The sequence below is a fragment of the Abramis brama genome, assembly GCF_963993115.1.
Source record: "Abramis brama genome assembly, chromosome: 24".
Taxonomy (NCBI): Eukaryota; Metazoa; Chordata; class Actinopteri; order Cypriniformes; family Leuciscidae; genus Abramis; species Abramis brama.
In genome coordinates this window covers 26,119,227-26,140,776 of record NC_139986.1, presented here as the reverse complement: position 1 = coordinate 26,140,776, position 21,550 = coordinate 26,119,227, and the positions used below count along the sequence as shown (strand labels likewise).

The 21,550-nt window shown below is 36.4% G+C and overlaps 2 protein-coding genes and 1 long non-coding RNA gene across 8 annotated transcripts; 2 read left to right on the top strand and 1 right to left on the bottom strand.

Annotated features, from left to right (window-relative positions):
• The first annotated feature begins 1,460 nt into the window (after positions 1–1,460).
• LOC311075609 (H-2 class I histocompatibility antigen, Q10 alpha chain-like) lies at positions 1,461–8,279 on the top strand. 2 transcript variants are annotated; one of them, XM_084103137.1, is made up of 9 exons: positions 1,461–1,650; positions 2,175–2,447; positions 2,547–2,834; positions 2,918–3,202; positions 3,864–3,992; positions 4,213–4,290; positions 4,578–4,610; positions 6,545–6,602; positions 6,682–7,821. In XM_084103137.1, the coding sequence occupies exons 1-8, from the start codon at positions 1,569–1,571 to the stop codon at positions 6,562–6,564; spliced, it is 1,188 nt and encodes a 395-aa protein (XP_083959263.1). In that variant the 5' UTR covers positions 1,461–1,568; the 3' UTR covers positions 6,565–6,602; positions 6,682–7,821. The 2 variants fall into 2 exon arrangements, with proteins under 2 accessions (XP_083959263.1, XP_083959262.1); XM_084103136.1 differs by having other exon boundaries at positions 6,545–8,279.
• Positions 8,280–8,961: 682 nt separating this feature from the next.
• On the bottom strand, positions 8,962–19,553 carry LOC311075610 (zona pellucida sperm-binding protein 1-like). Of its 2 annotated transcripts, XM_084103139.1 has the most exons (6): positions 18,889–19,027; positions 14,712–14,830; positions 12,905–14,090; positions 11,425–11,579; positions 11,139–11,316; positions 8,962–10,678 (listed from the first exon to the last, which is right to left on the bottom strand). In XM_084103139.1, the coding sequence occupies exons 3-6, from the start codon at positions 13,003–13,005 to the stop codon at positions 10,495–10,497; spliced, it is 618 nt and encodes a 205-aa protein (XP_083959265.1). In that variant the 5' UTR covers positions 13,006–14,090; positions 14,712–14,830; positions 18,889–19,027; the 3' UTR covers positions 8,962–10,494. The 2 variants fall into 2 exon arrangements, with proteins under 2 accessions (XP_083959265.1, XP_083959264.1); XM_084103138.1 differs by lacking the exons at positions 8,962–10,678; positions 11,139–11,316; positions 11,425–11,579 and adding an exon at positions 19,285–19,553 and having other exon boundaries at positions 12,841–14,090; positions 18,889–19,197.
• Positions 18,930–21,397, top strand: LOC311075613. 4 transcript variants are annotated; one of them, XR_014604531.1, is made up of 3 exons: positions 18,930–19,068; positions 20,027–20,075; positions 20,958–21,397. It is a non-coding gene; the product is annotated as an uncharacterized lncRNA (long non-coding RNA). The 4 variants fall into 4 exon arrangements; XR_014604532.1 differs by lacking the exon at positions 18,930–19,068 and adding an exon at positions 19,701–19,719; XR_014604533.1 differs by lacking the exon at positions 18,930–19,068 and adding an exon at positions 19,804–19,822.
• The last annotated feature ends 153 nt before the right edge of the window (positions 21,398–21,550 follow it).

Sequence of the window (21,550 nt, the reverse complement as noted above, 5' to 3'; positions counted from 1 at the left end):
TTCACTCTTTTACTGGTTCAACGCTCTGAACTGAAACAGTTTCACTTCTGCTCATGAGAAATGAGTTATGAATAATAATTTCATTATCAGCTTGAGAAACATCTTTCATCAGCTCAAAAACATCTTTATGTCGCTGGTGAAGGTTCAGTTATAGTGAAAAACAGTTGTTGATCATGTTTGATGTTTGACAGAGTTATAAACACATGCAGAGCACTGAAGCGTGTGTCGCTCATGTAAAGGTGCCTGCACATGAGGGAGTGAAAGGGAACGAGAGTGCAGATAAACGATGCATTACAGCAGGAAATAAAAGTTCCAATTCCACTTGGAAAAGGAGAAGGAAAATTAGTGATTAGAAAGTAAGGTATGGAAATATGGACATTGACATGTTCAGCGTTTTCTTTAACCCCACAGTTTTCACAGTATTCACTATTCCTTTTCCCCATTAAAAACAAGGTGCCATTCAATCCTGTGTGGTCCACTCTCAGTCTTATCATTATAATTTCCTTCCGCCTAGTCCTTTCCTTATATTTTTTAATATCGACAGATTGTTGTATTTTATGATATCCCCTTCCTTTTGTGTCTTCTTCCCACCATTTCTGCCATATTTCCATACCTTTCTTTCTAATCACTGATTTTCCTTCTCCTTTTCCAAGTGGAATTGGAACTTTTATTTCCTGCTGTAATGCATCTTTTGCTAGTTTATCTGCACTCTCATTGCACTGTATATTAGGCTATATAAGGTGGAAAGACAGGTGTTTCAAGATGGGATTCAGGAAGCAGGGTGGAAGTGGAATCTGATGGGGATACTGGGAACAGTCCAGTCATTTTAAGCCAAAATGGGGGTCAACCTTGAACAAATTGCAACAGAAGCAAACTCAACTGATTTTGTATCCTCATGTCCTGAGTAAGGGGAAAAAAGTCCAGAAGAATCCCATTAGGGGAAAGTTTCACATACGTAATTAGATTATGCACCGTTTGTCCATGTTAACAAACAATTTCAAAAAACTTGTAATACATTTTTTGTTTGTCTTGATGTAAGTAATCAACTCAGTAATTTTTATGGTGATATCTAAAGGTTAAAAATTTTACCCTATTCACTTGAGAGAAAAAAAATGCATAGGCGTATGAATAGGATATATTTGGGTCTTTTTCTAAACTTTCCCCTAATGTGATTCTTCGGGACTTTTTTTTTTTCCTTACTCAGGACATATTGAGGATACAAAATCAGTTGAGTTTGCTTCTGTTGCAATTTGTTCAACCTTTGAACAGAGGGAGAAGGGATAAGAATCACCAGGACTGCACTTTTTCAATTTCTTAAACACTTAAACTAGCATGATGTTACACACTCCTGTACAGTAGGTGGCTGTATGCAACTAAAAGTTGCAATCCGCCATTAATCAAGAGAAGAAGAAGGAGAATCGAAATAGTTCGAAGCTTTCATGACGCAGTTAGAAATCCCCATCGCCGCCATTTTGTGCACCCAGATACAGCCGTGATCTTGAGTGCTTGAGTTCAGACCGCCAAAGTAAACATCAGTGGACTATAGGCTAATCAGAAGATTATACATCATGGAAACGGGTGTCGTGACAAAGAGTTTTGCTCTGCTTTGCTTTTTCTTTCTTTGTGGGACGTTGTCTTCAGTTCAAACGGGTAACGTTAAATGATTAGCCTACATTTTGCTGCGTTTGTTGGAGAAAGTGAAAGTAACATTTTACGCATACGGTCTTGAAATTTGATTACGAATTTATGTTACATAGTACATGGAATTTAAAAGTGTATCTATACTTAGTCTATATAACTAAATATATAGGCTATGAGTTTTGTCAAATAAAAAAAGCTTACTTTCCATAATTTGACATCGATCAACATGGCCTAGCGGCTTAGTTATAATATTACTGTTCATATGATCGATACCAGGATTAGCCGCCTCAAATCAATTTTTCAACAGAATACAATCTGGATACCAAAAAGTAATCTGAAAATAGTGAAACTATTTCAGATCCAAGTTCCAAGATCCAGATTTAGTCTGTTTAGTTTTTTCTGTAACTGAAATGTTTTGAGACTGTTCTGTGTGTGCCTAACTCACCTCATATTTGATCTGTTCTCTCCTTCACTAACCAATTTGATCACATACACTTGTTTCATACAGTCTATTTTATTCATTTGGTTTACAGACAAACACTCCCTGTACTACATTTACACAGCCTTGTCCAAACCTGTCGATATGCCAGGCATCCATGAATTCACAGCTATGGGTCTTCTAGATGACAGACAGATTGACTATTACAATAGCAAGGAAAAGAGAAAGATTCCCACACAGCACTGGATGAAAGAGAAAATGCAGGAGGATTACTGGGAAAAAGGCACCCAGTCAAGAAAGAGCAAAGAACAGTGGTTTAATGTGAATGTCAAAATTCTGATGGACCGTATGAAAGACAATGCTTCAGGTGAGAAACACTGATGCATATTTACCTCCATATACATATAATTATCACATTATATTGTTATTATTATCTGAAAAACATTTTGTTTTCTGTCCCTTTCAGATGTTCATGTTCTTCAGTGGAGACATGGCTGTGAAATTGATCAAGAGGGAAAGGAAATTAAGTTTTCCAAAGGCATTGATGAGTACAGTTATGATGGCGATAACTTCCTGTCTTTTGATGATAAGGAGTCTCAGTGGGTTGCCCCAGTTGATGCAGCTCTTCCAACCAAGAGGAAATGGGATAATGTGCCCATCCTGAACCAGTACACCAAGGGCTACCTGGAGAAAGAGTGTGTGGACTGGCTCAACAAATTCAGAGACTATGGAGATGAGGAGCTCAGAAACGGCTGTGAGTAAATGTAGAGTATTTGTATTTGTTGATTATCTGCAGCTGTCATAGAGATAGAACTGATTGATAATCTGTGTCCACAGCTCCTCCAGTTGTTCATGTTTTTGCGAAAAAGTCTACCAGTGACAAAACTAAGCTGAAACTCACCTGCATGGCCACTGGTTTCTACCCCAAAGATGTGATGTTGACCATAAGAAAATATCGCACATCCCTGCCTGATGATGAGATTGAATCCACAGGAACCAGACCAAACAATGATGAAACCTTCCAGTTGAGGAAGCATGTGGACATCAAGGAGGATGAAAAAGCAGAATATGACTGTTTTGTGTCCCACAAAACTTTCAAAGAACCAATTATTGTCAAATGGGGTAGGTAAAGTGAAAGTATTTAATCATTAGAGTAGGGCTCTTTCCTCCGAGAAAACACTGGTGGAAGTGCCTACTTGAAACAACTTGAAAGCATGATGTGTACGTTTTTAGTTACCAATCAGCTTAGTGAAATTAGAGTTACATCTCCGTGTTTGTGACCATCATGACACCTGCAGTGTTTACTGAGGGTTACACTCAGAATGGATGGATCACGTTTGTGTCGGAGACTCGGGGTCTATGAAAGAGAAATTATGCCACATAGAAACACTTACAAAGTGAAAACAAACACTTGTGATCCATAAATGTGTCTCTCATAGGATAAGTGCACAAATGTCTCATGAATAATTATCAGTACACCATAATGAGAGAAAATATCACAACCTATGACATTGACACTATGAAGATTTTAAACCCGAAAGTCAAAAATAGTGCCTAGATAAGGATTCTATTACAATTAAAATTACAGACGAAAATGTTAACATCCATTAATGTGCTACACAAAAACCTTTTAAAATCTCAGAAAATGTAGTTTAGTGTTTTATGACACCTTAAAATAACTCTTATCAACAATGGAATTGATTTTTCTAAATGTAGTAGACATTTAGACTTTACATACAGTAACTTTGTCCATTTATTATTATTTTTATTTATTTTTTTGCAGATGGAAAATGCATTGACTGCAATAAAGGCACTGTCCTGGTTATTGGAATTGCGATTGGAGCTGTAGCTGTAATTGTAGTAGTTTTAGTTGCAGTGCTCTGCTTTTACCTTTACAAGACTAAAAGAATTGGTGAGTATTACAACATAAATACAGATTCTGTGCACAATCTTTTTAATAATTTTCTCTGATAAACTTTCTTCAACTGACAGGACCAAAATCTTGAAATAGTCCATTGAAATCTATATTAATTATTTGTGCTGACCAGACTTCACTTATTTATCTCTGCCTCTGACAGCAATGCATGTAGATAGTAACTGTATTTATTATCTTTATTTGTAATCCTCTATAGCTTTCTCAAAAGAGAGGACTTTATATAGAGAACCAAAAGAGGATTGTGCTAATGGAACAGCGAAAGGTCTTCTCCCAGGTAAGCTGCTTCAGAGAGGACTCTACCAGGGTGGCACAGATTGACAACTGACACCCTTAGAAAAATCATTGCCACCCCTGATTTATCCCCATATAAAATATAAATGGAAGCAGTGTTTTCTGTAACTCTGTTACATTGTGTTTTCTGTAATCTTGTTAATTTAAGTAGCTAAAATATATAAAATATCTGTTGTCAGTAGAAGCATCTATACTGTAGGAAGATACATAGCTTATTAATGAGCTTTCTGTGTTTATATCTTCTTTTGTATTCCTCTTTGGATTTCCCAGGCGGAAACGACAATGGACATGCACTAAATGGAGGTAAGCTGTTAACAGTGCAGGAACAGCAGAAAAAGCTGCTGATCATGTTTTCTAAAGTAATGTGTTGTGTAGCAACTCATAATGTAATAACAAAGCAACAATGATAATGGCACATAATGGAATAAGAGGTTTGTAAAGTAATAATTATAGTTTTGTAATGTAATAATTTTTAGTTATTGGAGCTCAAATTAATAATGATTTTTAAATTGTGGGAAATTTATTACATTATGAACTCACCAAATTGTGTATTGTAATAGTTTCTATAAAAAAAATTGTATTCTTTTTAAGGCACAACAAACATTGATGCATTTTTATTTTAGTTTTTGAATATTAAATGCACTAGATTTAAACATTCCTGTATTTATTATTATTATTATTATTATTATTTAAGGGGTTTAACAAAAAAAATATTACATGAACCATTTAAGATGGGGTGGCCAACCCAGCTCCTAGAGAGCTCTCAGGCAGAGTTTACCTCCAACCCCAGTCAATAATGCCCATGCCATAACACTGCATCCACCCTGTTTCACGGGTGATAGGATATTCTATCATGATTCTTCTCCATACACATCTTTTCCTATCATTCTTTTCATAAATCCTCTGTATTTACTGGGGATGTGCATTTTTCAAAAATATTGTTTTTGAATATTTGGGCTCATAATTTCGTTTTTATATTTGATTATTTGTTTATTTAAAGGGTTAGTTCACCCCAAAATTAAAATTCTGTCATCATTTACTCAGCCCAATGTTGTTCCAAGCCTATATGAGTTTCTTTTTTTTCTGCTGAACTAATAAGACATTTTGAAGAATGTTGGTAACCAGACAGTTGAATGGTAGCCATTGACTTCCACAGTATTTTTTATTTTTCCTACTATGGAAGTCAGTGGCTACTGTCAACCGTCTGGTTACCAACATTCTTCAAAATATCTTTTTAGTTCAACAGAAGAAAGAATTTCATACAGGTTTGGAACAACATGAGGGTGAGTAAATGACAGAGTTTTCATTATATCATTATATATAATTTAATTATTTTATATCTTGAGGTTTGAGTTTGAAAACATTAAACAATTTGTGTAAACAAAAAATATACAAATCCAAAGCATTTAAGCTAAGTAGAAAAAGCTAAGTAGACTGCGCCATTTATCGTACAGAATTTATATACAGCCTACACTTGAGTTGGCATATGGTTATCGTGTTCATATTGTTTCACATGTTCATGTTGAGAAAAACAATATCCACAAGCTCAGGTGAAAGTTGGCTCCTCAGTCTGATAACAAGGTGTGCAGAGAAAGGGACACAAAGTTTCTTACAGCTTTGCGTAGATTTTTTTTTTTTGGGGGTTGTTACTCTCTAATTAGATTAAGACATAAAAAAGAATTTTATTTTAATTAAAAAAATGATTTTGTGCTCATGATTATGTTGACAGAAAATTATTATTGTAAACATTAATTTATTTATCCATTATTACAAGTTGCTAGAGTTTATGATGTAATACATTTCTTATACAATAGCCTATTTATGTGGATAAAATAAAAAAATAAAATAAGATTTTGTTTTGAGAAATGATTACATTAACATTTTATTGATAATATATTACATTATGTGCAATTATTCTATATTTATATACCACAGCAACACTACACAAAAGTGAACTTTCTTGCTGTAGTTTGGTCATCACCAGTTTCAACAGAGATGCTCAAAAAAGTGTATGAGTTTTGAGTCATAAAGTACAATGTAAATGTGATTGATTATACAGTATATTTATATTAAGGTTAAATGTAAAATATTCATAAAATATATAGCACACAAACCTATAAGTAGTTTTAGACTACAACTCTTATCTTTTATATTTTGGCCTACATCAAGATTTGCTTAAAATGTCACAAATTGCAAGCAAATTGTTCTCATGGCTAACAACTTGTGTCTTATTGCAGGAAGCAATGGAACTGTCTAAAGGAAGGCATGGTCCAAAGCAGTAATAACCTGGCATATGTATGCAAGAATTATGCCCAAGGATTTAATCAGTCACATTTTTCTGTGATGTTGATTACGGTTTCTTTTTGTGCCACAGGAAACAGGAAAAGTAAGAACTAGGGATCTCAGTCTGTGCTCACTCCCTTTTTTTCCTCTCACTTTGGTCATCAGATCAACTATATGCATTGTTTTCCTGAATTTTAAGCATGTGAGATCATTTCAGATGATATTGAAGGTGTTTTGTTACATTTTTTGTCTTTGGCAAATCCTTATATTCAGTGTGAATTTCATTGCATTGAAGTATACATTTCATCAGTCCATGCATTCTCTGGCACTTGATCTGAACCTTTCGCTAGCACTTGCTGTATAAGTGTGTTGTGGTTGCACTTTGAAAAGTGATGTTACAGGGTTATTCTGATAGATACACCTCTGTGGTTTCAAAACAATTGTTTATTGGAAGGTTTTGCAGAAAAGCTTTATTTTTAGGGGTTCAAGCACAATATGTGGAATCCCTGTTGTAATTGTTAAGATTTTTATTTGTATTCTTCAGCCGCAAAACTGATTGTGCAGACCAAATCCCAAAGGCCTCTAGATATTTGAAACCTGGCCCAGATGGTAGGTCTCAATTTAGTGAAGTCATTGGAATTCTCGGCTCAACGAACAAAACATATCTCAGATTTCAGTTCCACCATTTCAATTTTTTTGCCATTTTTAATTTTCAGAAAAAAATTATTTTTCGACGCTGTTTGTCTGATTAATGACATCTAGATCCTCATGGCAAGAATTTCGATCTGTGATTCACGCTCACGATGGGATGCCAAAGCGTTTGAAGGTTAAATCTCCTCATTCTGAACAACTTTGCCTCAAGAACCACTGCTGTCAATCAAATTGTTCATTAAATATTTGAAATTATTTGAAACATCTTTTTCGAACTCCTCATAGGCTGTTTGTCCGATTTGCTCGAAAGTTAAAACTTGACATGCATCATCTTGGGACCCTCATGGCAAAAAGTTATCAAAATAATTTTGATCGAATTAACTTTTTTTTTTTTTTATATAGTTATCTGGCATGGCCCATTGTGAGTAATGTAACATCAAAACAACAATCATCAAAGATTACGAGAAACAAGAGAATTTGTGCATATTGCAAGTAGAAACTTCACAAAACTGTGTACATGTTACAGAATTTAAATATCTTGGATTGGTCATGGATCCTCAACTTAAATTTGCTAAACATATAAAGAAAATCTCTAAAACACTACAAAGCAATCTTGTTTTAAACTAATCAGAAATGACATACCAAACCAGGCAGCCCTGCTGTACATGCATGCTATGGTCTTTTCGCATATTTCATACTGCATGACAGTTTGGGCGCAGGCAGCTCCGTCTGCAACAAAACACACTGGTTCACTTTACAATCGAGCAATATAAATTATGGATAAAAAGCCAATCCATACCATCATTGTTACATCCTCAAGACATATATAATATGTGTGTGTGTGTGTGTGTGTTTGAAGAAATGTGAATGTGTTTTATTTATGTGTATCTGTTTTATAATGTACTTAGAAATGCCCAACCAGGGACAGGAGTTGAAAATTAGCATTAGCTATAAACTTAATATGCTGCGCATCTGTTACAGGCTTTGTATTGTTACTATGTTTGACTGTATGGTCCCTGTTAAATAAATAAATAAATACATTTGGAGAACAGGTCATTTTGAAAAAAGCTCTCAAACTCACAGTAAATTCTAAATGATCACTCATTTCAACTGAAATATTAAGACTATAATGTTACTGTCGTCCACTAGAGACACCCACAGAATTAAAAAAGAAAATCAGTTTCAAGCATTGTTTGATTGTTCTCTAAATTATGTTGCACTTGTAATATAGTTTTATTTAATTAGCTTGTAAAGAAATGTGTAATGCTTATATAGACCATTAAAAGATATTTTCTTTTTTTTAAATAATGTTTTTGTGTGTTGCTGTGTTATAAGTTGCTATGGAAAAATTGCTTTGCTTTAGTGGAGATTACTGTGCAAACCAACTATTATAATTGTAATTCTATTTAATAATAAAGCTCTTTTTCTCAAGTTTTGCTTTTGCATTCATATTTAGACATAAAATCACTATTGTAACACTTAAAATCACATTGTGTCAAAGTTTATCACTTCATTTACTGAGCTCTCAGTTTTGACAATTGTGCCACAATTTTTGTGAACCCTGAAAATGTTATACAGAGGAGATTTGGTATAAACATCTGTATCTACAACAATGTGTGTGAGCATGCTTAGGGTGTATTAAGTAGTATTGTTTTAGCCTTTCTTTTGTGTATGTGTTTTGATCATTGATAATTTATGGTCTTAAAACGCTTGAACCTCATTAATTGTTGCTTGCAGCTATATTTCCTCCAGTATCTGTAGCTTTACATTCACTATGCAATAAAGCACGGTACAAAATTGATCATGATCAGTTACCATAACTGACTAAATGACAGTTGATTAATGTTTACCTACAAATCTTAAAACTTAAATTTGCAGGTAGCAATTTATAAAAAAAAGGCCATGCTAAAAAAAAAGAAAAAAAAAGGCAATGTTAAAAGATGTTTCAAACTTTCAGTCATGCTAACAGTTTCTAGTATTTTGAGCTCGAGTTCTCAGCTTGTTCAAGTGAGGTTTCATAATATTATCACTTGATTATATAAAACTGATAAACATCTTTCTTCCCCAGGGAGCATGTGCCCAGAACACCCAAGTTCAAATCTTTGTCACCCGTTTCACTGCTGATGAGTTTCCATCCCTGGACAGTTAGATGCTTTAGTCTTAGGTACTTGCTAGAAATGTACATCTTGCACAGATGGAGATAAAAAAATTATTCCAAGTTAGACAGCACAAACACACACTCCAACTGCCAGTGGCTCACCTGGGCCTTATTCATTGAGACTACAACAAAATGAACAATATCAGATTGCAGACAAAAGAAATAAGTCGTCGTAATCCATCATGAACATTTGAGTGACTTAAGGCAAGGTTACAAATACATGACTTTTGGCCGGATTTTGCCGTCACAGAGACAGATTTCCAAGGTCTGTGACAAACCCCCCGGATCCTGGCCAAATCAGCACTTGTTAATTATTAGCAGTGACATGATCTGAGCCAGTCTCGAGCAGTCACAGACGCTATGATAAGATCCAACAGGCCACATGAGCTTTTAGTTTGAACGATGCAACAACGTGGAACTAATCCAGTCAATCACATTGCAGATGGTATAAACATCTCAGTCTCAAATTTCGTGCATTAATTTATGTGAGAAAACATTTTTTGGAAACACTTTACAATAAGGTTCATTAGTTAACTACCTTAGTTTACATGAACTAAGAATGAAAAATACTTCTACAGCATTTATTAATCTTAGTTTATATTCATTTCAACATTTACTAATATATTATTAAAATCAAAGGTTGTATTTGTTAACATTAGTTAATGCACTGTGAACGAACATGAACAGCTGGATTTTTATTAACTAACATCAAAGATTCATAAATACTGTAACAAATGTATTGCTCATTGTTAGTTCATGTTAATTAATACATTAATGAACCTTATTGTAAAGTGTTAACCATTTTTTCGATGTTGGTCTCTTGACCAAAGCTCTTTCAGTTTGTGCAACTCAACAGCGTTGCGCTCTGCTACAGATGACAAGAAAGAAAGTTTACAGTGAGCACCACAGCACAGGTAGTTTTGCAGTCCTGTAGTGTGAGGTGAGCTTGCCTTTAATGTATACAAATTTTGCACAACACACCTTTCCATCAAAACAGGTCTCTGCACAGGGCGACCCAGAGGGCATGCACACTTCAGTAGAACACATGAAGTAAATTTGTTTGCAGGGAGGAAACACAGGAACCATCAGGTCGCCTTACCAAATCATGATTCTGATCATGTGTTTTTGTCTAGTAGTTACCTCCTCATCGAGATATTTATTGGTGGACAAATCCATGAACTGAAAGGCTTTAATCTCAAAGCGACGGTGGTACTGATTCTGAGGCAGATGTTTCACATAAAGTATGGAGGTATTGCCCGAGTCAAGAGGATTGGGGCATCTGAAAAAAAAGAAAAGAAAAATTCATTATCCAAGGATCAATCATGAATAAAAAAAGATATCTGAGATAAGCAAAACTTCTAAGTATGCATATCAAGTTCTTAGCAGCCTATTATTTCAAAAGAAGTTTACTGAACTGAAATTCAAGCAAGTTCACAGGAATTGTTAATGAATTTATCTAAATCTAAAAATAGAAATTTCTATAGCATTTCGAACAATTATGCATCTACTGACAGACACATAACTTTCAAAATTTTACATTTTATTTTTAGCTTTCAAACTGGGCTCTCACAAACAATTACAAACAATACATTCAATGTCCATCAGTTTAAAAATTCTACTCATTGCATAAGCGACATCATTTTAAAAATCAATTTCAAAATCAAATCTGCATCCTCAACTCAATGCAATGCTCATCAATGTTAGCATCTTTGTTTTGAATTTAAAAGGTAGGTTCTTACCCCTCAAAAAGCAGAACCAGGGCACTCTTAGCAGAGCGTGGATAGGCCACACAGTAGTGAACTAGAAGAGTAGCTGTAGGTTTTGGAGATCTCAGACGCAATTCCAGATATACAGGCTTCCCCAAAAGAACATGTAGGGGCTGATGACACTGTGGATAAAACTTGGTGAAAGTCTCGTCTGCAAGGAAAAAGGAGAAAATGAAAAGAAAATATGAAAATATAAAATATTCTAAAATCACTATTCTGATCAACTAGAGCAACCAGCTTGACAGCTATAGAGCTTCACCCTCAGAAATCAAAAGCTGAACTCCAAACAGTCCTTCAGAGAGCAGGTATGGAGGAAGACTGGGACTCCTAGCCATGTACCCTGCACTGGCAAGCACAGGCCTGGAAAGCAAAGGATCAGCTGAATCTTTCTGGTAGCGGCATTCAACCATCAGTCTAAGGAGCACAAAATAAAGAGGAAAAATGAGACTGAAACAATCTTTACATAGCCATTTAATTAAAGCTAACATGAAACAGAAGTAGCGAAAGTGTTGTCTTCACTATTGTGGCATACGTGTGAAACGGCTCAAACAAGAAAAAAGGTAGGGCAGGACCACCCATGTGATCAAGGTGAAATCAGCTGAAAAGGAAGATTGTTGTTTTAGTAAGTTACTACTGTGATGAAAGATTACAAAGGTTTGAAAGTTGAAACCACCAGGGGCCTATACCATGATGGTGGTTGAAAAAACTCTGGTTTTGTCAACTTGAAACTGAATTGGTTTGTGTTACAGGATTAATCATAAACCATTCATCAACTTTCTCTATCAACTCAGGCTTTGATCCTGAGTTCATGGAGCACTTACACATGAAAGTGTTACACCAATCACATGCCTTGAAACAGGAAAAACTGCGATTCACTTCTCAAGAGAATCAGCAAGATTCAAAGATGAAGAGATTGAAGATTATAAACTACATAAATGCATTTACACAGCAAGAAGAAAATAGCTTGCTATATCAGTGCAAGTGAAAGTTGTGAAGTTAGTTCATACAGTTGATAAAGGTACACAGATATCTCATTTCATCAGAGGTGTCACTTTGCTCGATCTGTTACCTAGAACATAACCTGCCTCAGAGGAGGTTAGCCACGGAGCGCAAGTTACTATGGCAATGAACACCGCTATAAGCCACTTTCATGCTGCCTAAAACTCAAGGCTGGCTCAGACTAAACTGAAACATACCTGGCTATCCACCTAAACCAGCTTTATGGTATAGGCCCCTGGAATGTACATTAAAAAAAAAAAAAAAAGGTTGTGAACTCTGATGAGCGCCTGTACCTCAGCCAGGTAAATTGTCGTCTATGGCCTGATGTAAAATGACAGCAGTTGTTCTCATTTCTTTCAATCAACCAATTGAATCGACAAGACAGAGCCAGCAACGGGGTCTGAAGTAACAAAGGGGGCGTAACGCAACGTATCCCAAGATAGAAAAAACATGTGGCTCATTCACGTAAATAAACCTGTTGCTACTAAAACTATGAAACCAAAAGCTACTGAGAAAATACAGATGTCAGAGCATTGAAAAATATTACTATAACAAAACAAAGCAAAATTGCCTGAGCCAGTATATTTGAACATTTAACTCATGTCCATGAAATAATCAGTTTAAATAATCCATGTCATTATTAATTTATTTTCACATTCCTTTTGACTGAGGGGGCAGGACAGTCCGGGTGAGTGAGTCACGCCCCCAAAGATGATGCAAAATAAAGGCAAAATACTTACATAAGAACGTGTTCCACACTCAGTGACAGAAAATTTGAAGATGGCCAAGTCTTGGAGATAACAGGTTTGCAACCAGTCTTCCCAGCAACAATCAAGCTCATGGGGTTCACAGGGAAGTTTGTGAAATCATTGTGAACAGCAAACACAAAATTCTTATCAGCAGTGCATTCGAGACAAATGTCCAAATTTGTCAAATGTCAAAACTAATTTTTTAATTCACAACAAGTGCATATGCACATGGACTAACCGTAGCCTTGTTCCAATGCTAATAAATTTGTAGTATTCTAAATGAGCGACCGCATGCACAAGGTTAGATATTTGCATAAAACACTCAAACCACATGTCCATAAGGGCATTCCACACACTCTTTCCTTGGAAAAAAGAATCCCACCAGTAAAAATACAACAGTTTTTATAGAATAGGATCATGGCAAAGGTGTCATGATTCATTACATAATTTGTCTACAGTACGATTGGTTCTTCATCTGTATAATCCAGCAAATCCTTCTCAAAATCATGAGTTTAAGAGAAGTTTCTAGAGAATTCTATGCTTTAGTAAATCGCGGTATAGCAGTAATTTAATGCAATTACTGATCTACCAAATCTGTTAATCAGAACATAAACGTATCAAATTCAGGTGTTTTTAAAGTACAAGGAAAATAAAAAGGCCAAATTTGAAAGCAAAGCAGAAAAACCTGACTCCTTGGAACATGTCAAATGTATGGGTTTGTAATGCCAAACACCACCTGTAGGGAAACAACAATTTAACAATCAATATGGCAGCTGTAGAATGGAAGTCTCTCCTTTCAACTGTAAGAGGCAATTGCTTTTTGATAAAGGAATTGTCTTTCCTTCACTCAAGAAAGAGAGTTAATTTGAGGAAAGAGGCAGGACTTCAAATTCAAAGACGTTAAAGCTGGAATGTAGCAATGCAAAGTTATAAATGTTCAAGAGTGAGTTTCACATTCACCAACTGGTTTGCCGTTCAGCGGCAGCAGGTTTGGTGGGGATTGGGGAGATGATTGAGAAGGTTGTGCAGGCGGTAGTTTCGCACACGTCTGATCTGACTGCACATTGAGCCGTTTTAGGGAAGCAGTGAGACTTTGTTTTGCATCACAAGACAATGTAGCGACATCCAACTTTCCAGCTTCACTTGGATAGAGGACCCTCAGGGTATAATAGCCATCCTAAAGACAGAGCAATCATGAGAGAAAGCTGGGTGCAACATGAAACTGCATTTGCAACTAATATTTTAAGTAGGAAAGTATAGGGCAGAATTTAAGATTAGTTGAGAGGTGCTTGGATTAAGGAGAGGTGAAAAATAAGAGTGCTTGGACGTCAAAAGAAAAAGACCATTTGTTTCACAGGTGCATCAAGACATTCCATTTTGCTATTACTTTTTTTCTTTAGAATAACATGCACTGTGAACCATTTACAACAGGACCATGAATGTGTACAAAGTTAAAAAGATTGTTCATCTGTCATGTTGTGTCATACCTCTATGCATATCTTTTGTAAGCTTTTAACCAAACCAATCATTTGTAACTCACTTTAGATAAAAAGCGTCTGCCAATAATGTAAATCTTTCTTCTGTGGAACACAATTTTGGCAGTCTACATTGACATTCACCATGTAAAACAAACAAATAAACACACCAACAACAAAATATTTTTCAAAATATATTTTGTGTTTCACAGAAGAGAGAAAAGCATGCAGGTTTGGAACGATGTAGGAGTGAATAAATGACTACTATAATAGCTGACTTGATGTGAACTTCAAGAGCAGAAATGTTTCCATAACTTAAATACCTCCAAGGTGACATGACAGCCAGTGTAGTCAACAACCAAAATATTACGTCCATGGCCTTGTGTCAGAGAGTATCCACAGGCCACTGGGGCCTCAAGTACAGATTCAATCACTGCAAAACCTGAAAATATTTATGCAAAAAATTAAATGCCAATTAAAATGACATGTATGAAAACAAACAACTGCTATAGGCTACTAAATACTTACCCAAGATTTTGACCTGACTGGGAGAACCAGAGGGCAAAATCACTTTCATAGTATTATTATTACAGTAAACTGCCAACTCCGATTTCATTTTATGTTCACTGTTTTTAGCCAGCACTTCTGATTTATTAGCTTCACCATCAGAATAATCATAATCTACGCCTGAAAAATGATCTAAAGAAGAGATCGGCTTAATCTGTGATATAAACAAATCAATGTAGCACAAAAACAAAAATATTGTTTTCACTCCCTGCCAAGCCATGTGTGCCTAAAACGCAGCAAAAGATGGGATGGAGAATAAAGAGCAATCCAGCAAAATTCTAATAATTAAAGTGTTACTTCATTCATAAAACAGACTCTATGCAAACGCTTCAGTAGTAACAGATTTAAGTTTAATGTGCCGTTTCATTTAGACATCACAAAACATTTCATGAGTTCACATGTTAATATGATCCTTTGTTCATATAAAGCAATATTTTCTGAATATCAGACCAACATGTGAGTGTGATATTGCTACAACAGTTTAATGAACAAGGATCTATTATTAAGTACTTTACATTTTAGTCATTTATATTGTCAGTAGTTATTTACTAACTGAAAGTTACGGCTAACTGAAATATTTCCAAACGAAACCACAGTAAAACAAACCAGTGCGACTCTGAGAAACACAATCGTGGCCTAATAGTTAGAGAGAGTCAGAGAGGTTTAATGCAGAGGACAAACTCTGAGTTTGGGTTTCCACACTTGGCCTTCATATGTAAGTTTCACAATAGTTCCTGAATGAATCAGTGTTTTAAGTCGGATGATAAAGTTAATGGCTGCATCCGAAATCACATCTTCCCTTCTATATAGTAGGCAAAAAACAGTATGTGACAAAAGAAGGATGTCCGAATTGACAACACTCATAAAAGCAAAAAGTACTCGGATGTCCGACTACTTTTGGAGAGATCCTGAAGTGTGATACGACGGACACTTTACTATCCCATGAGGCCACAGGAGAGGATCTGTGAATGACAGTGAAGAGATGCAACTGACGCTGGTAGATCACATGATAATGACAACATGGCGAATGTAGTACGTCTGGATTACACACACACACTCATTTATACTATATAGAACTGAGAGAGTATGTGATCTCAGCGCTTCTTTCAGCTTTTTCTACCGATTCAAAGACTTCATCTTTCGAAGGCCGATTGTGTCACAGCGGCTCGACGAAGTCTGTCTCAATTCAAAGGCTCCTTCAAATGCGTCTTCATTTCTCGTGAGACAACACTCACATTTCCCATTATACACTCAGTCCGACCTTCACGGCCTTCGAAGGATCCAGACTCTGAATTGACCGTTCGCAAAGACCCGCCCCCTTTAGTTACTGTTGCTATGTCCGATAAGCGACACCGCTCTCACGCCACACACATTCTCACTCAGTGAAACACACATCGCGGAGCAGAGAAACTGACAACACACTGACAGACAGGACAGACCAGGTAACTTTTGATATGAAACAAAGTCTCACCTTTCAAATTAAGTCATTTTTTAAAGACATTTAAACAATAAATACCGTTTTGTGTCTCTTTAATGTGTCTGACAGATCGCTGTAGAGCCTCAGTTAAAGCTGTTCGTGATCCGATCATCTCTTCCTTATAGCATCAAATAAACATGAATGAACATAAGAAGGAATGTTGTTTTAACGGTGGAAAGACGTCAGTACACTTCATTTCTCAAGTTTAAATCCTCCAATGTTAATCTACTAACTCTCCTGACTGCTTTGTTGGACAAAATGGTGGATGATGGATTATGATTGGTATGATCGCCTGTCAATCAAACTCCCTGCGAAGGGTCAATTGACCCTTCGCTAAGCCACGCCCAAAACCCGCCACAGGCCAATCGTGGCTTAGCAACCGTAACTAGGCGCGGGAGGTCTGGCAAGCTTTCGAGCGAGGGAAACATGCCGAAGCGTTGTGCGTATGGATTGTGCAAATCTGATACCCGGTATCCTAAAAGTTTGGACGGGGTGGTGGATTTTGTTCCCTTCCCGAAACCTAAAACCCAAGGGGAGAAATGCCAGGCGTCATCTTCATTTATATAGCGCTTTTAACAATGTAGATTGTTCCAAAGCAGCTTTACATTGATAATAGGAAATTAAAAGTAAAGTGTTTTGGCTTTATAGCAGCTCTAGAATAAAGTTATTGTCCAGCTCGTGGATCAAGCAGTGTGATTAAAGGCAAGACGGAGGCTCACTGACATAACTTAACGTTACTTAAAAATATATTTGAGCATTTTGTTAATCGACGGCCAAACCGTTACCCCAATCCGATCGCGACTCTCCCGTTAGTTCTAGTAAAAGTAAAAGGTAGTTAGTAAAAGGAGGGAACATCACGGGGCTTGCCGGAGATCTCCAAGGAAAAGGTTGGTAAGCAAACTTAATCAGATCATAACAGTAAGTTAGTCCGACGTGTGAGCAGTAACGTTAGCCTGGCGCGCTAAAAATATAAGCGGGAGAATGTTATCATTGCAAAGTGGTCTGGCTAATGTCTTGCGTTTATTCCACAATACATATGGATAAGCTGTTTGTTTTATAAATATTAGAATATTTTCAAATTTCACTTACCCTGCTAGGCATGCACAGCTGTTCCTCAAATTTGTGTGTTTCCCATTTGAATGGTCAGCATATGAGGCGGCTGCTGCTTGCGCTGGGACCTAACGTTATGCTTTAACTTCAATTTTGATGAAATTATTCTCTAATCGTTTGATTATGTCGTGGATATAGCCCTCGAATGCATACTGCAGTATCGCACTCTCGTATTTTCACCTGTTTGCCAAAAATGACTAATTATCTCCTTAGGAATGTCTGAAACCAGTGCATACATACTGTAATAGACGTGCCAGGCGCAAAAGCTTGACAGGCGTAGCAACAGTAACTAAGGAGGGCGGGGCTTAGCGAAGGGTCAATTGGGACGCAGCCATTGATATAGTAGTTGTTCATTTAAGCTATTAGTCGACTAATCTCACATGTATATTAATAAGCCATATAAATCATAATAATAAGCCTTTAATTTCCTATATATAATACATCGGCTAATCAGCACTCAAGCGCACCCATAAAGCTTGCCACAGCGCACCGGCAAACTACAGAGAACCGCCGGTAACGATCTGTCCGTCACAGACTGAGTGACTTCACCACAAGTTTATTTTTTTCTGCGAATAACCGGCGAATAAACTTGAATAAGCTTCTTCTAGTCGACTAAAGAATAGTTGAATATGAAGGAGCAGCTCTACACTCAAATCACTCTCTTGTCGCGTAACAATGAAACTTGCAGAAAGAGTCTCTGTAAAATCCAGCACTAAAGCTGCAGGTTAAACACATCTGTGTGTGATGATGGAGGATCTGCTTCTGTCACGAGACTCGACTCCAGCTCTGAGTATCGCTCCACTTATTCACTGAATTACAGTAATCTTCAGTTACCTACAATAACCGTCTCATAGTTTTGTGAATAAGTTTTCAATAAAAAATCTGGTAAAAGCACAAATAAAAATTCTTATCTATCTCTTTCTTATCAGAGGTGTCTGATTGGTGCAGAGGAGGGAGAGGCGTGTCTAAACTGATTGATCAAGGTTATAATTAAAACAGCAAGCTAATATAAAACTCTTACTGTCTGCAGAATACAGTGAATAAACAAATTACATGTTAGGATGGGATACTCAAATGAAATAATCATGGAATATTATGAAAATTAAGATCTATTATTAATAAAAGGCGGCAACTAGGGCAAACTGAAATCACTCAGATCTCAAATGTGTCACTGATCTATAAGAGCTCAAAATTTCTTTCTGAACTCTATAATTATTAAGAGTGTCAGATTAATTTAGATGGTTTTATTTCAGATCCTCCTTTGAGCAGCTGCAGTTTCAGTTCAGTCACTGTGACTCTGACTGACGGAGGTTTTTGTACGTCTCTTTATCACTGTGTGAACACACCTATACTGTTGATCCTGTGATAACTCTGACAGTAATAATGTCCAGCATCTTCAGTCTGGACTCCACTGATGGTCAGAGTGAAATCACTGTTAGATCCACTGCCACTGAATCTAGATGGAGTTCCTGACTGACGCTGATTGGTCCAATAAATCAGGAGTTTAAGAGCTTCTCCAGGTTTCTGTAAGTACCAGAATAAATTATCTCCATTGCGCACATCTCTGTTGGTTTTACATTTGATATTCACAGTTCCTCCTGGTTGTTCTGCTGTTATTGAGGGACTCTGAGTGACGGTGATCTGTCCTCTACACTCTGAAACACAACAAGAAGAAAATACACTCAAAACTTTGACAATATACTTGAAGAAATGAATTAATATCAAACTTGTGCTCCACAAACCTTGAGCAAACGCTGTGAGAGTCCAGATGAAGATGATGATGAAGGTCATGTTGATGAAGATTGTTGTGTGTGTCAGTGATGAAGTGTTAAACTCACAGCACTATAAACACTCTCACACACTGAAGATCTGATCAATATGCAAACACACTCCACATCATTTCCCTGAAGACAGAAGAAACACTGTTTTGTCTTTTAGTGTCTTTGCTAATAAACTTCTGTGGATCATTTTCAGAAACATTTACTTCATGTTATTTTGGGTCGATCTTCTCGCTCTAAACACTGTTTTAATGATCAGTTTCATTCAGACTTTGATGCTGAGAGAATTTAATACCTGTGCTGCAGATTTATATCATCCATGATACTGTATAACAGGTCAAAGGTCATCCAATAGAGAATGACCATCTAAATCTGGCTGAAGATTTCATTATAAAGCAGGTCAATAGAATTAGCAGAGTTTAAATCACATGTGTTTGTAAATGTGATGAATGTATTTCGGGACTGATTATGAAACAGGATTTCAGCCTTCATTCAATATCAAGTATTTATTTTTAAGATTAATTCTTTGGACTATTTTTTAGATGAAGATTTTGTGGCTCTTTTTTGATCATGGTTGATGTTGAGAAGATCTGAGTCTCACATCAGTGTGTGTGTGTGTGTGTGTGTGTGTGTGTGTGTGTGTGTGTGTGTGTGTGTGTGTGTTCATTTGAGTGTGACGGAGGTTTTTGTACGACTCTTTCACTAGAATGAAACACTGTGGTGGACTTTCGGTGGAGGAACTAAACTGACGATCAGTAAGTCTCTTCGATTCTCTAAAAATTATTTATTTTTTATTTATTTGTTTTGTTTTTAGGTTATATTAGCAAGCATTTGGAAATAAGATAAAAAAATAATACAAAAGAGTTTAAATTAAAAAAAGAGTAAAAAAAAATAACTGCAATATTTCATGGCGAATTTGATTGTTTTACAATTTCTTTAAATTTGTCTGTTATTTTACAAAAAACACTTATATTCCCTGAGATTTCATCACATTTATGTTTTTTTTTAAAGCATATTTCATATTTTTTAATTGCTAACATTAAATGTTTTTTTAATATGTTGATTGCAATATTATTGTAATATTATATTGAATGTAGTTTGTAATATTGTTATATTTTCTGTCATATTCGGGTATTTTTTAAAGTACATAATTGTGTCCATAATTCTTGGTAAATTTAACTGCTAATACTCTTTTTGAAATCCATGACACAAAAGTTTGATTATACGGATAAAATAATTATATTTTTCATAGAATTAATTCTATTTTTAATTGAAAAATTCATCATTTGAAATGAAATTTGCTGATAATTATGATTGTGAGAGTCTTAAGAATTTTTCAAAATACAATTAATAATGAAATGATTATTCAGAAAATATCAAATTACTGTGAGATTCGCTGTATATCATGTCTGCTTTACAGAACTGATTTATATTTAGAATTCCATGATACATTTTTTAGTACTAGTGAATATTGATTTATCTGATAATATCTTTAAACTGAATTCAGGATATTTGTGGATTATGAATGAAATAAGCAGTTATGTGGAATTTCTGTAAAGATAAAATGAATTTGATTTCTACTATATGACCATGTCTGACATCTAACGATGTGTGTGTGTGTGTGTGTGTGTGTTCAGCGGGTCCCTCCGTGTCTCCCTCCGTGTCTCTGCTGTCTCCCTCTTCTCTGCTGATCTCTGGAGACTCCTCCGCTCTGCTCTGCCTGCTCAGCTCTTACTCTCCACAGGGGGCGACGGTGAGCTGGACGCTGGACGGGTCAGAGGTCACCGAGGGGGTTCAGACCAGCGCAGAGAGCGAGCGGGACGGTCTCTACAGTCGCAGCAGCGTCCTGAGCCTCAGCAAAGCACGCTGGGAAGCCGCAGAGCGCTTCGTCTGCAGAGGAACACATGCCGGAGCTGCTCACGAGGCCTCGTTCCTCAAGAGCTCCGAGTGCTGATGTTTCTCCAGTGAAGACCAGCGTATCTGAGCGTCACGTGATTTACAGCTCAATACTGAAGCAGTCTGTCAATGTGCTGCCATTGCTGTTCATTCAATAAAGCTTCATCTGAACGCAAGCGCACATTTGTGTTGGACTGCATCATTGATCAGTGTGTCGTTCCTTCAAAGTCCTGCACTAAAGTTTCAGCGGCTTTTGATTGATTGTAATAGTTGAGAGCAGCTGCATTCAGCAGTAAATGTGAAATGAAGCTCTTGGGGTTTGAACATGGTCACT